The following is a 13,817-nucleotide window of genomic DNA, read 5'->3' as shown; positions in this document are numbered from 1 at the left end:
ATAGTAAACAAGCAAGTCTGACCGGTAACCAACCTTTCGTAAATAACTTGTTACTGCACTTAAAGTAGGGACTGGACAAACGTAATAATTGCATTTTCGAATCATGGCAATAGCTATAGTTGTTGCAATGAGTATAGTAATAACAAAGAACTAATTTTTAATATATATATTGATAACAGATTTAATAATGTTTATCGTATATTTTTTATTTTTTTACAACTTTTATCGATATTATTACATCGTGGTGGGCGATAAGATAAATGTGTTATAAATGTTCAAAATATGATCTTTGTAATGCTCTTTGGACCAAGCATTCATCCTCGGTTCAAAGAGCATTAACGAAAGATGTGAGGTGAATCATGACGCCCAGGTTTGGCAAGAAGCCAATAAAACTACATAAGAGTCTATTCTCTCCTTTCCTTGCAATGTCCGCATGGAAAAGACAATGTTGATGCAATATTAAGATAGTCTTTGATTGGAAAATTGTAGAAGAAAAAATATTATAGACTCTTGGCACGTATACAACTTCTAAATCATGTCTACGACTGCAACGTTTTTACAGAGATTGCTTCACTGTCTTAATAATCTTACTGATGGAATAAAACCGGAGATTTAAAAATAAACAAAATGATGCAAGCCACCTCCAAGCCATTTATTTAAATACGTAACAAAATAACTTATTAACATATGTCAGAATATCACAGTTTCCCTTGCATCAGCGGCTTAAGGTACATGTGGAAGCTGCGGTTGACGGGTTCCGCGTTGAGAGGACTCTTCAATGCCTCCTCCATCAGACGCTCGTACACGCGACCGTCGTACGCGCCGAGGGTCGAGTTCAGGATCTGGTAATAACAATAGCTTACATTATCTTCTCCATATCCCAGATCAGCGTAGGCGCATACTTAAAAGTTCCAAAAGGAATATTATTTTGTTTTGATGTCGAGGTAATATCACATATCTTCGGGACTCTACTTCCATTTCTGCTATGAAACTAACTTTAACTTATTCTTAATGTCACAGGTTATTTTAACAGTACGTTAAGAGCATTAACGCACCGCGTCGCATTTAACACAATAGAAAATGGCATACAGAATACCATTGCACGCTACTTCTACGAAATTAACGTAACAAAACCGTGCTACGAGTTAACACTATAGAGAATGAGGCCTCTTAAGTTTCCAAAGCAACTGTTGGTTATATGGTGTAGTGGTTCTCGTCAAAAAGTCTTCTATTCTTCAGAATGCTTCATCCTATGAAGGCCATGTTAATAAAGCATAGTTTTATCCGCTTAATACTATATATGTCTCACCTCGTCGCGGATGTCGAATGCGTCGACAAGTCCAACAGCATCCGGCCTGATCAGGGCCAACAGCTCCTCATACTTCTGCTGCAGAGCGACGACGTCTTCTTCAGATACAGCCGAGTACTATTAAGAAACAGTAAGATTAATTAAAACTTTTGAATTTATCTTTTGAAATCAGCCCGCTACTTTGTTAGTAACCCGCAAAATCATTTCTACATGTTTCTCTTTTTATTTTAAACTCCTATATTCTAAGCCAGTTTAATTATAATTTAAAACTATGAATACTATCATTACAGACCTTTTCTTGAGCCGAATAGAAATAAATATTATTAAAGACCACCATATAAAGACCACAATATGTACTTATTTAGTATTTCTTTCTAATGTATTTTTTTTTAATTTCACAGTGGCAATTTTTTTCTAATATTTTTTTTATTATTAATTGTAACCCTTCGTTTTTTTTACATGAATGCCAAGAAGTGCCCATAATGACAATTCTTCCAATGTCGAATGTGCGAAAGTACTCGTGTGTGTTAGTACTCTATAGTTTAAAACAAAAAGCATTTCGTTTAAAATTTTAGACTTGAATTCATTGGTTTTTATTGACTGTGTGTGTTGAGTATTATCGTAACCCTTAATTTTAAATTGCCAAAAATGTGACTGAATTAAAAAAGAAGTTCAAACTACTTGACCAATTAAAATCGGCAAAAATTCTTCAGTTGGTATAAATAAATATATATTTTTTTTAAGTATTTCCTCACCCTTAACAAATCCCCGATCCTCTCGAGGGCCCAGTAGTGTAAATACAAGGTGGTCAGCTGCCGCATCACCGCCCTGACGTTAGGGCTGGACAGCTCCGTCAGCCTCACCGCCTCGCTTCGGTACACGTCGCAGATCACAGCTCGGCAGTGAGCCTGGGAATGAGTATCATCTTGTATTAATATTTACATATTATAATGAATTTTAGTCTGCCATTACGCTATTATTGATTTTTAAATTTTCTCAAGTTGCCACGTTTCATTGCTTCCTTTAATTTTTTTTTGTTTTAGCCAATGTATTATTTTTTCTAATAGATCTTTTTTTTTATAGGTAGATACAAAATCATCATTCTTTTATTTTATCTTGCCGATGCTCTCTTTTGTGTCATCCTATTTACTTTGCAATGAAGTTTGTTTTGTAATTAACATCTGTTTCACGTAATTACCTCGGCCGCAGCGACAAGTTGTACCGTAGTTAAATCCCAGGCATCTTCATAGCTCAGGCCAGTTTTCACTCGATTCCTTATGCTTTTAACGCAAGCTGATATCTTCCTAAAAACGAAGACCAGGAATTATTTTATCATTGCATCGACCCAATCAAACTCGTTACACGCAACAAATAAAACAAATAAAAATGAACTTGTGTAAATGATTGTTATTTGCTTGAACAGCCTTATCCCCTCATTCCATCCAAAAACGGTTCCTTATCCTTCCCCAAAATTTCTTTCCCTACTACCCCCTCCAAACTATCCTCCTAGGCCCTGCATTTGCTAAGTATCTCTTTCACAGGTTTCCCCCGGTGATGACTGCGGGATCCGATACGCCAAAAAAATGTGTAGGTGTGTATGAGTTTATAAAATAATTCTAACTTCACACGAAAAACAACTTTTAATAGTGCAATGTTCAAAAAAATTATAATAGATTTCCATATATTTAATTTACATATATGTAGTGAATATTTTTCGTGAATTGTTAGAGAATATTTTTTGTATATCGCCTAACCCTTGCATATATAAGGAAAAATACAATTAATATAAAAAAATATATATAAAAGAAACAAAAAAGAAAATAAAAAATTGTCTCCGCCGTGACAGTGCGTACACTGCCGTGACCAGGATTCGAACCTGGGTTACTACGGCCACAACGTAGGGTCCTAACCACTAGACGATCACGGCTGTCGGAGCTCTGAGAGAGCTGGCGAAATATCCAATCCGATTCAAAACTAGATCACTTTCACTATAAATTGTTGCAGTTTACTTAACAGTTAAAAAAAACAGTTGCGCTCATTGAATTCAATCAAGCAATCAATTTCACAATTATACAATAAGGAAAGTTAGCTCTATATTGAATTACGTACATATATGATATAACAACCACGGAATTCCAATTATTATCAATTCGATCGCATAATTAATGTATTCAATTACGTCAATACAAAATTTGTTTTGTACCTACTGCATCGAAAAGACGTGTCGACTCAGAAATTTTCATATTCGTTTAAATGCACATAAATAATATTAAATTTGTAAATTAGAGAATCATGTAATTTGAACATTGTTTCTATGCCAAATAAATATAAATACATTTAGTCTTTTACATTATTTGTTGAAAAAGAACTTTAATATTTACCCGGCAGCGACTCCGTACGCAGCATTAACAATTCCTTCTGAAGTGCTGTCCCAAGGTACTCTACCATCTTTGAAATATTTTGTCAAATATGAGACAGTAGGAGTCAGCGGCTTGCCGGCCTCCGCTTGCTCCCAGGCTTTTATTAAAAACCTGTAATAGAAAAACAAATGTATTGTTTTAACCGCGATTTTACCACAAAATAAGTTGTAACATAGGTTCAGAGAATGATCCAACAACCAAATACATACATTAACATAAATGTACTATTATTTTTACGTTATTCCTGACTTTAATAATACATCATGAATTCTCTTACGCTGTCCATTTTACCACCCATTATCCCATTCATTAAGTTTTTTTATATACTACTTCGTTCATTACTTTGAAACTTAAGATATTAAGTCCCAATGACAATATTACGCTGCCTACAAAGTCCTTAAAAACGGAACATTAGTAATTAAATTAAATATTTATTTCGGTTTTGTAATCCGACAGTCTCTCACATACGAGAAACCTACCGACAGTAAAAAATCTCCAATAAAACTAAACTTACCTCGCAGTCTGCAGTAACAATACGGTATAGTCTCCCTCGTAAGTCCTGGTGGCCGTGACGAAAGAGTAGATGAGGGGCAGGTTGGAGGACATCATGTACCCGTGCCCGCCGCACGAGTGCCGACACTGCTCGATCAACAACGCCGCGTCCGACGTGCTGATTGCCTTCAGACAACTTGATAGGGCATGGAACTGAAATATAGAGATCTAAATTGTAGCCTAGTGGTCTCTAGTATAGGGAATATGTAGGTAGGTATCACCGTAGCGTCTCTTCCTACCATCAAGCTATAAGGGCATGCACTGTTGTGATCTGATTTGAAGGACATTGGAGCCAACATAAGTACTAGGCATTATGAGGCTTAACATTTTATGTCTCAGGGTAACGAGGGCAGTGCATTGTAATTCAAAGTTCTATATGATTTTATCGCTTACCACCAGACGAACGGCAAGCTCGCCTCGCCATTCTAGTGCAAAAAAACTATATTTTCTTTTATGTTGTACATACCTGTGCTTATTGATAGACTGCCCCTTGTCTATTTTAGCAGTCAAGCAGCGTTCAGACTAACAGATTTATATGCTTTAAAAATATTGCAGAATTACAATATTTGTGTCTGCTTATATAAACTTACAAACTTTGTAGTTTATGTCACTACTGAGCATTGTAAAAAATACACTTGAATTCCTCGATATTGAAGTTTATGTGAAAGGCTAATCCCCTATATCATGGGATGAAGGGATGAATGCAAGCACGTCAAAATGTGGTTGCAATAGTGACTCTACACAACCTTTGTGGTATAGGCATTAACTTATGCTAATGATGCAATTTAAAATTCTATAATTACATTGTAAGAAGAAGTAAATGCTTTACAAAGCGTCGTAGTTCAAACGACAAAGTAAATTTACTACTCTGTAATAAGTAGGAACTGGGAAGTCGGACTGTAATGCAAATATATTCGATCTATACGCCTAATGAATCTTTATACTAACCTTTGCTTAACAACTTGACTTTTAACACCTAACAAAGTATTGTAACGTTAGCATTGAACGTCGTTTTATTATCTTTCATAAGATAAAAGTATCCTATAGGACTGCTTCGGTGGAGAAGCCTGGAATTTTTGTCCTATTATATCCTGGGACGAAACACACTTTGCGGAAAGTCAGTGACCTGGTTACACCTCTGTTAACCCCTTCGAAGGTAATGCGTTATTTTTATTTAAAATTTTCTTATTAAATAATCATAGCCATTAAAATGAAGGAGCAATACCATCAGAAAATATACCACTATAAAATATAGAGACCAAGCGAATGAGTTTCCAAATGCTCCTTTTTTCTACATATGTATTGACGAAGGCACAAAGGTAATCTGCCCTTGAAAGGTAATGATGTAGACGAACCAGAATTATATACCAAGACAATTACTATGCAAGAAAGGTGACAAGGTATACCTAGTGACAACAATTATAATCATTGTGATAAACGTCACAAACGAACAAAACAAATCTTATCATGCATTTAGAGGTTAACAGGACATGCATTGTGTAATACATTCTATATAACATACGGATGGTCAGGTAGGTCGATAAGAACAAAATGATTACATTTTCATTCTTGATAATGTCTGAAATACAGTCTAAAAATATGTTTCAAGAATCACATGCGGAAACTAGAACACGTATTTTTAAACCCTTATTATTACTGTTAGTGCTACTATCTGATGGTATCTTTTTTCCAATTCCAACATTCGTTCTATATTTGTAATCTGAGTTAAAAACAAAATGAATAATAATCTTGTACCAATATACCTATACTTCTTCAACTATAAGTTCACGGTCTTAAATAAAATAATATGTATAATGTCTTTATTGTTTTACATGTCCAGTAAAATAATAAAGCTACAACTTTACAAGTTACCAAACGTGTTGACGTTTCACGTCGCTTTTCCTGGGTCAAAATACAATATGTAGGACGATGACCCTTATTGTTTAAGTGGTTATATTGCATGGTACTTTACAAAGTTTATTTCAATACTCTATATAAGTACATATGTAATACGCAAACATGTATTAACGGTTGGTCTTTTATGTTAAATCCATAATGCTAGGAATTCAATAATGCCATATTACATGCCCTCTATCTTCAGCACTAATAACAATGGCAATGCTCCTATCTCATAAAAATACAAGTTTAAGCTGTTTTATTTGACATAGTCAATCATTAAGCGAGATTATTATCTTTTTTTATTGCAGTAGCATGATGAGACGAGCATGCCACTCGTCTGATGGTGAGCAATACAACAACCCATAAACAGTAGCAACACCATACAGAAAATTTAATTACATAGTACTGTGTGACACTAACTGCGCTCGTCACCCTAAAACAAGATTTTAAGTCTTATAATGCCTAATGATTGTTGAATTTCTGATGCCCCACATTCCAGTCTACTACTTCTAATAAAGAAAGTAATTTGTCTACCTCAGGCAAGCTGTCAGTCTTGCCATGTTTTATGTCAGTCACGACACCGCTGAATGTCCGCCATAGCCAATCGCTGGTCAGTTGTAGCGCATGCGCAGTCGCTATGCATATGAACAGCTTGTGTTGCTGCGTTACATAGTCCAGGATTTGGGGTTCTGGCTCACTGATAAAAAAAAAATATTTTAGGTTAAGAAATAATAGTATTGGTGAAATATATCCGTAACTTTCAAATGATTAGATTAGAAATTTATCATTTTTTTGGTAAGTTGCAGATATAAATTTTTAGCAATTTCACATAAATTGATAATTATTTATAAGGTTTATTCGTAAAACGTAGATAAGTCCAAAAATTATACTATAACAACAAGACGCCCTCGGCTGAACATAAGAACATCCCCGAAGGAAATAAATCAGAAAAATAACCTACGCAACTTATCTAGGTACATAGTTTTTCTAAGAACCGACTGTCATAGTTATAAAACTCTGGGGACTTTTACCAAAAAAAAACTGTTGTTATTTCAATTTAAAAACATCTTACCCAGGTTTTTTCTCAGACTGTCGCCGCACAGCAGAATACCTCACGGCAATGGTGGCTGCCTTTGCGAGGTTGAACGCCACTTCATTCACCACCATTACTCTGATGAAGACCATGGTGCCGTACGTCATTTTCCCATGTCTATCGAGCTTCACGTATGTACCATCCTAGGATGAAGAGGAAAAATGAGATATATAAAGAGAGAAGGATTAGCCAACGTTCCACGGATCTTTGCAGACGGCAAGGACGGTTTGTAAGATCATTAATACTGCTGAAGGCCTTAATATTCCTGATCAGCTGATATTCAAAAGACATAATTTTAGATGTCACGGGCCAACATTACTTTTCAATCGACATTTGGGCTTTTGCAGTACCAGAAAAATCCTTACCTTCAATATTTGTGCATTTTTCATCATCATATTCATTCTTGGTATCCTATATTTGTCAAAACCAAGGAATCCGTTATCAGCGGTATTGAAACCGAGTTTGGGACCGATCTCCCCAACTTTTATGCCAGGTAGAGGCTGGTGGGTCTCTAAATCTCGTATCTGCACTATGAAAGGGTGGGTACCATGGCATTGGCCTTTTGTGTATAACTGGGCCACGACTATACAATGGTTGACTGTTTTTCCCACTGAAAAGAAGTGCGTTATAGAATTGACATAGCACTCATTGTTAGGTTGTTGACTGCAGTAGACGTATTTGGTTGTATCGAGTCTGGCTTCAGCTTAGTTGTTGCGTTTCGTATTATAAGTCAGATTGGTGGAATCCTAATAATACATTGATAGTAGATACGCCTTTATCCAATAGGTGTAAGCAGGACTGGATATATGATCCCATAGTCTCTTAAATGGCAATGACGCGACACAACTACAATTCTTTTTTGTATGTATAGGCTGTAGTAATCTGTTTGTTGTTTGGTTTTTGTAAGTAATGACAGTGGTTCTCATGCTCATTCCACATCAGGTCACGTGCTGCTTTTGCCTCCGTCTTTTAAACTTAAGTTATTAATATCTTCATTTGATGTATTAACCACTTTACACATTCTAGAAGTCAGAATTCATTTACAAACGTGCGAACCAAATGCGTCATTCACAATTTTTGTTAGTCTAACAAATAGCAATAGATGCAAATTTAATAAAATTTGAAAATAATTATTTAACTTTAAATAAATTTACATGTCTAAAATCATAGCCCAAAATTAAGGCGGTGATGGGAAGAATGGGAATGCAGTCGTATGCCTTTTTAAAAAGTACTGTCTCAACTTCTTCGATGGCATATTTGTATTACGGTACGACTGCAGTACTGAGGTTTCGGGTTCGATCGCCAAGATGAGTGAAGTGATATTGGGTTTTTCTACTCGATATCAGGCTGCAGTTTAAAATTTGTGGGACTGAATACACACGGCGAAAAGTGGGGGTACCTATTGCGCTCTGCTTACTTTTTCAGGGATAAAAGGCGTCAGTGAACTCTTTCAACATCACGAATTCGTTATTTTTGGTGATTCATGTATGCATGAAAGTCATTCATGGTTCTCCTATAGTCCTAACTAGGAGGGACCAGTAAGCGGAAGGAGCTACTGCGCGGTGCCCGCCCTAGCATGTTGACTGTTTTTTTTAAAAAAAAAACATAACAAATCTATGGCTACCATGCATTATTAAACGTAATTTAGGAAATTTCGAAATCTGTATAGTGAAATTCGCAAATATGGAACATAGAAGTGTTTTTATTATTTTTTGTATTTAGTCTCCTTCTTAATGCCTAGCTACAAATTTAGGCCCTACGTATAGGTAAATAAGTGAATACTCACGTCCTCCGGCCCACCATTTGAAGGAAGAGAGCGTGGGGCTGTGCAACACAAACTCTTCGGTCTCAGGGTCATAGGTCGCCGTCGTCTCCAGACCTCGAATAAACGTGCCGTGACCTAGCTCTGTCTAAAATTGTATATCATGTTAATATTTTTTGCTATTTAATGTGATTGTGATATTGTTTTATTCTAATTGCTTTATTTTAGTAGGACTGAAACGATCGTCAAAAATTTTAAGACTTAAACAATCAGTAGGCACATTTGACCCCAAACAAATACAGCATTTGTTTCGTGGAAATTATTACTGTTTAGTATTTTTTGTACTATTAAATAGGTATGAAGTTAGCACTATTTCCAACCGAAGGATATTTACCAACTTCACACCGGACTCATTTTTATGAGGGTCAAAGGAACGAGTAGAATAATTCATTTACTTAACATGCAATTAGAACAGTAAAACAATAGTCACCTGCGCATATGTGCCAATGACTTGCATGCTCAGAGCTCGCGGTAGCCACTCTGATTGCTGCTCAGCAGTACATTGTCCCAGGATGGTGGGCACGAACATGCCCAAGTGTAGTAATAAAGGCGATATTTCCTTGAAGAACGCATCCGCTATGCGACGTAAAACAAACGAGTTTGGGCTAAAACAAATTACATTTGTAATAGACATTAATTATACTTACCAAGATATTTAAATTTTATTTATGTAGGTTGACAACCTAATCATCGTTTTGGAGCAAAATAGACCTGATAATATGCTGAACAAGGAAGACATAATGTTTGCACATACTGAGAATTGGGCAATAAATAATATATAATAATATCAGCCCTGTATTATATACTTGCCCACTGCTGAGCACGGGCCTCCTCTACTACTGAGAGGGATTAGGCCTTAGTCCACCACGCTGGCCTAGTGCGGATTGGTAAACTTCACACACCTTCGAAAATCCTATAGAGAACTTCTCAGATGTGCAGGTTTCCTCACGATGTTTTCTTTCACCGTTAAAGCGAACGATAAATTCACAAAGAATACACACAATAAAGTGTGGGCAATAAAGTTGGACAAATATTGCAATATATTTGAGCGGACTAGATTTTTTATTAAAGTTAATACTGAGTTGACACAAGTACAGAGAATATAATGGTATTATTTCATTATAAAAAGAAACTTGGCTTGCATGACGAGTATACTTACCCAAATGTTTCCAGTCCACCGAATTCTAGGAGCTTATCCTTTACCAGTTTGCCAAACAGACATGACTTTCTGACCGCATTCTCGTATTTTTCTTTTGGAGACAAGCATTCGTCAGGAACCTTGTCCGATAGGAGCTCATCAGTAAGAGTGAAGTCCTCTGTAATGATGAAGCTCAATATAATTTCAATCATAATCATAATCAATATAATTCTATTTCTTAAATTTCAATGTCAGTCAATAGTTATTATTATATCCAAAAATCTTTGAATTTTTAAATATTTCAACAAATATTAGCATCACACTGCACTTATCATTCTATTTATATGTATATTAAATCACTTTTTTATTCTATGACCTCGAAATTTCTATGACCTTGGTCTTTAAACTAGAAAATATCACCAGTTAGCCAAGAATTGTAAGAAAAGCGGTGCAGTTTACCCAAATACACAAAAACTAGGAATTTAGAAAAAATATAAACACACGGTTAACAAACTATATCAATATTAGATACTTTTTATGACTGTATTTCCTACATACAAATTTTGTAAAATAATATCAAATATTGTTTACACTAAAATTGTTTAATTCATCACTGGAACCATTCATATAGTCCAAACATAAACATCAAAAAATTCCAAAACATTACCAATTTTTTTCCTCGTAATCGTATTATTCTCTCCTCCATCTAGCAAAAATGTGATCTCTCGCACATCAAAACTGCAATTTGCCCTTTCACGAGCTAGATCTTCATTCACTCGCCGCACACCTTTATTATCACTCATGTTGAAGCGCAAGATCCAAGGCCGAACCAAAATAGCCGGCTATACGATGCCGCCTTCTTCCACGAACTAAATATCCACATTAAAACTATAAACAATTGGTTGTTTTGGTTTCAGCGCGATGTTGCAGCGATGGAACGCAACAGGATACTGTTGCAGTTTATTGCACTTAGATCACGAATCAGGCTCGTGACGTATTAATACGATGTAGATATAGATAGGGTGGACAGTGTCCTAACAGATATTTTGTCCTAACTTGGTTATTTCTGCACGAAGCAATGACATGACTACATCTGATGGTACGCTTAGGTACAATAAAACTGACGACCAGCAAAAGGATTTCCGATGGTCGGTATAATTATGCCGACTTGATTCAAATTGCTTCCACTGACACAGAGGAACCAATATAGAAAGAAACGCGGGTACCGGTAAACTGTTCCCCACTTAAAGGCTAAAGATCATGATAAGGTCAATGTAGTCAACGAAGACTGTTAAAACAGTGATGACAATTGAAAATTTACGAGACAAAACATGTAGAAGTTAATTTATTATGTAGCAGGCATATTGCATACGAAAGTGTTTTGATAGGTTTGCTGCAAGGAATTTTTCTTTTCATGTTTATAGACTACTGGGGTCTATTTTTAAACTTTCATATTTTAAAATAAAACAATTTTTCGGGTCGTATCGCGGTTTTTCTGTATAAATTTCTATCGAAGTTTTATATTTTTTATAAGCTCATGGGGTTTTATGCGAGCTACTAAATCCTAAACTTAAGGTTTTATTTGCTTTTTTTATATCTGTCCATTTATTTCTGCGATAATCAGTTAAACGGCTAAATTGTTTAAAACACAATATTTCCCATCCCATTGCTAACTGCAAACACGTGGACAAAAGCTATTCAATAAATAAACAATTCAGGTCCAAAGTCAGCTCTACAGCGACGCGTCAATGATAAATAGTGTTTAAGTGTTTTGCAAATAATTTTGGGTGTATTGCCTTAGTAATCGTCAGGTTGATACTTCCTTCTCACTTTGGTATATAAGTAATATACACGGTGGAAATTTGAAATTGAAGGGTAATTTTTTTATTACGCCTAAGTTCTAGTTCATACTATTCCACTCGGTTTTTCCTTCATCGATTTGTATGTTTGAAATATGAATATATCTTAAAATAAGAAGACTGTGGTTTGTGATTTTGTAGTAAATAACAAAGTTGAAAAATGTTGAATCGCGAAGGTTAAGTTTTATATTTAAACTACGACTTCATTTTATTTAATATTAAAAGTATGGAAAAGTTGTAGGCTCTCCTGTAATGACGCTATTTATCCTTTACGATATTTGAAATTTCCAACGTGTATATACAATACGGTATGCACCTGTCTTAGTGAACACAGACTAACTGCTATGATCCAACTAAACAACTAGAACAAATATGTAGCGCGTCGTTCGTTTGTACCGGGTAAGAATTATGATCGTTGAAGTTCCTAGTAAGGCGGGCTTAATCTACTTCTGGCTTCACACCTATGATTGTATGTCGTATTTATGTAATACTTATAAAAATACAGATCGGTGGATGTATTTTCTTTGTTATCAAAAATACTTGTTTCTTAGCTAGCATATTCAGAAAAATAACTTTGGAACAACAAAATCTCCGTACAATATGTTCAACGAACAGAATTATCTCGTCTTATAACTCGGCATTCTTTTAGACGCTATTCTTTGGAAAGAGCTGCCATAGCAGAGTTTTCCCGGCTTAAAGCTTTTTAATTTATACGCTTTCTTTTCTTTACTAATATTATATCAACTTTTATCTATTACGCGAGACTACTGCGCTTGCATATGACGCAAATGCAAATCTCTCCCATAAATCGTATTTATAAGTAATTGATTGCCACCTGACGATAATTAATGAGTCATGGTTGGTTTATAATGGTGAAAATAATTATTAAGTGACAATTGTTTCGTTATTACACTACGTTTTTATTATCTGATGCCGGAGCACTCTAAGGCTAATAACGCCCAAACATACAATAATGATGGTGTAGAAATACTGCGTTCATTCAAACTTAAGTGTCACATTGCCGTTGTCAAATTATTGCGATGAGTCAGGGTTACGTATACGTGATTATCATCAGCCACATGCACCCCATGCTGATCCTAGGCCTCCCCTAGGGTATCCAGACGGACTTGTCAAAAGCTGTTCAGCGTGTGCGCTCACGATCGTCATTCAGCACCTCATCTCATCATCATTTTGTGGTGTTTGTCTTAAGACGGTGAGCCCAGCAAGCCGGACCTCTAATAATATTGCCATGGGTAATTTATAATACTCATAAAAATATTTCTACATTATATCTATACTAGTATATAAAGCTGAAGAGTTTGTTTGAAGTCGGTAATCTCAGGAACTATTGGCTCGAAATGAAATATTCTTTTAGTGTTGGATAGCCCATTTCAATGAAATTTGGTATCGAGATAGTTTGAGATCCGGGAAGATATTGGCTACTTTCTATCCCGGACAAATATATAGCCGGACTTATATCCAGAATAAATATTTTTTCATTAATTAGTCAATTAATGACAATGAGCGTTAGTCCACACTTTAAAATCTGGGACTAACACCAGCTTTAAAGTTGTTTTTTTTAACCTCATTGTCGTCACGGTTTACTCAAGACTACGCTGAGTGCTCCAGTCTTATAGAAATCTGTCATGAAGGAATGTCACTACTATTTTTCTACTTCAGTGAGCAACAGCATAAGTTTTATTTATAGTAGAGAAATAAAAAATA

The 13,817-nt window shown here is 35.5% G+C and overlaps 1 protein-coding gene and 1 non-coding gene across 2 annotated transcripts; both read right to left on the bottom strand.

Moving 5' to 3' along the window:
• Positions 1-631: 631 nt before the first annotated feature.
• Positions 632-11,342, bottom strand: LOC115450133 (probable peroxisomal acyl-coenzyme A oxidase 1). The gene is made up of 13 exons (XM_037442902.1): positions 10,901-11,342; positions 10,255-10,411; positions 9,526-9,700; positions 9,060-9,183; positions 7,639-7,883; positions 7,253-7,416; positions 6,715-6,877; positions 4,244-4,434; positions 3,691-3,840; positions 2,508-2,613; positions 2,065-2,217; positions 1,310-1,426; positions 632-842 (listed from the first exon to the last, which is right to left on the bottom strand). Exons 1-13 carry the CDS (start codon positions 11,034-11,036, stop codon positions 699-701), a joined length of 2,025 nt encoding a protein of 674 aa, XP_037298799.1. The 5' UTR covers positions 11,037-11,342; the 3' UTR covers positions 632-698.
• On the bottom strand, positions 3,165-3,236 carry Trnah-gug. The gene has a single exon. It is a non-coding gene; the product is annotated as a tRNA-His (tRNA).
• Positions 11,343-13,817: the final 2,475 nt, after the last annotated feature.

Source organism: Manduca sexta, chromosome 25, assembly GCF_014839805.1.
Source record: "Manduca sexta isolate Smith_Timp_Sample1 chromosome 25, JHU_Msex_v1.0, whole genome shotgun sequence".
NCBI classification, from domain to species: Eukaryota; Metazoa; Arthropoda; class Insecta; order Lepidoptera; family Sphingidae; genus Manduca; species Manduca sexta.
This window is presented reverse-complemented; position numbering and strand designations above follow the sequence as displayed.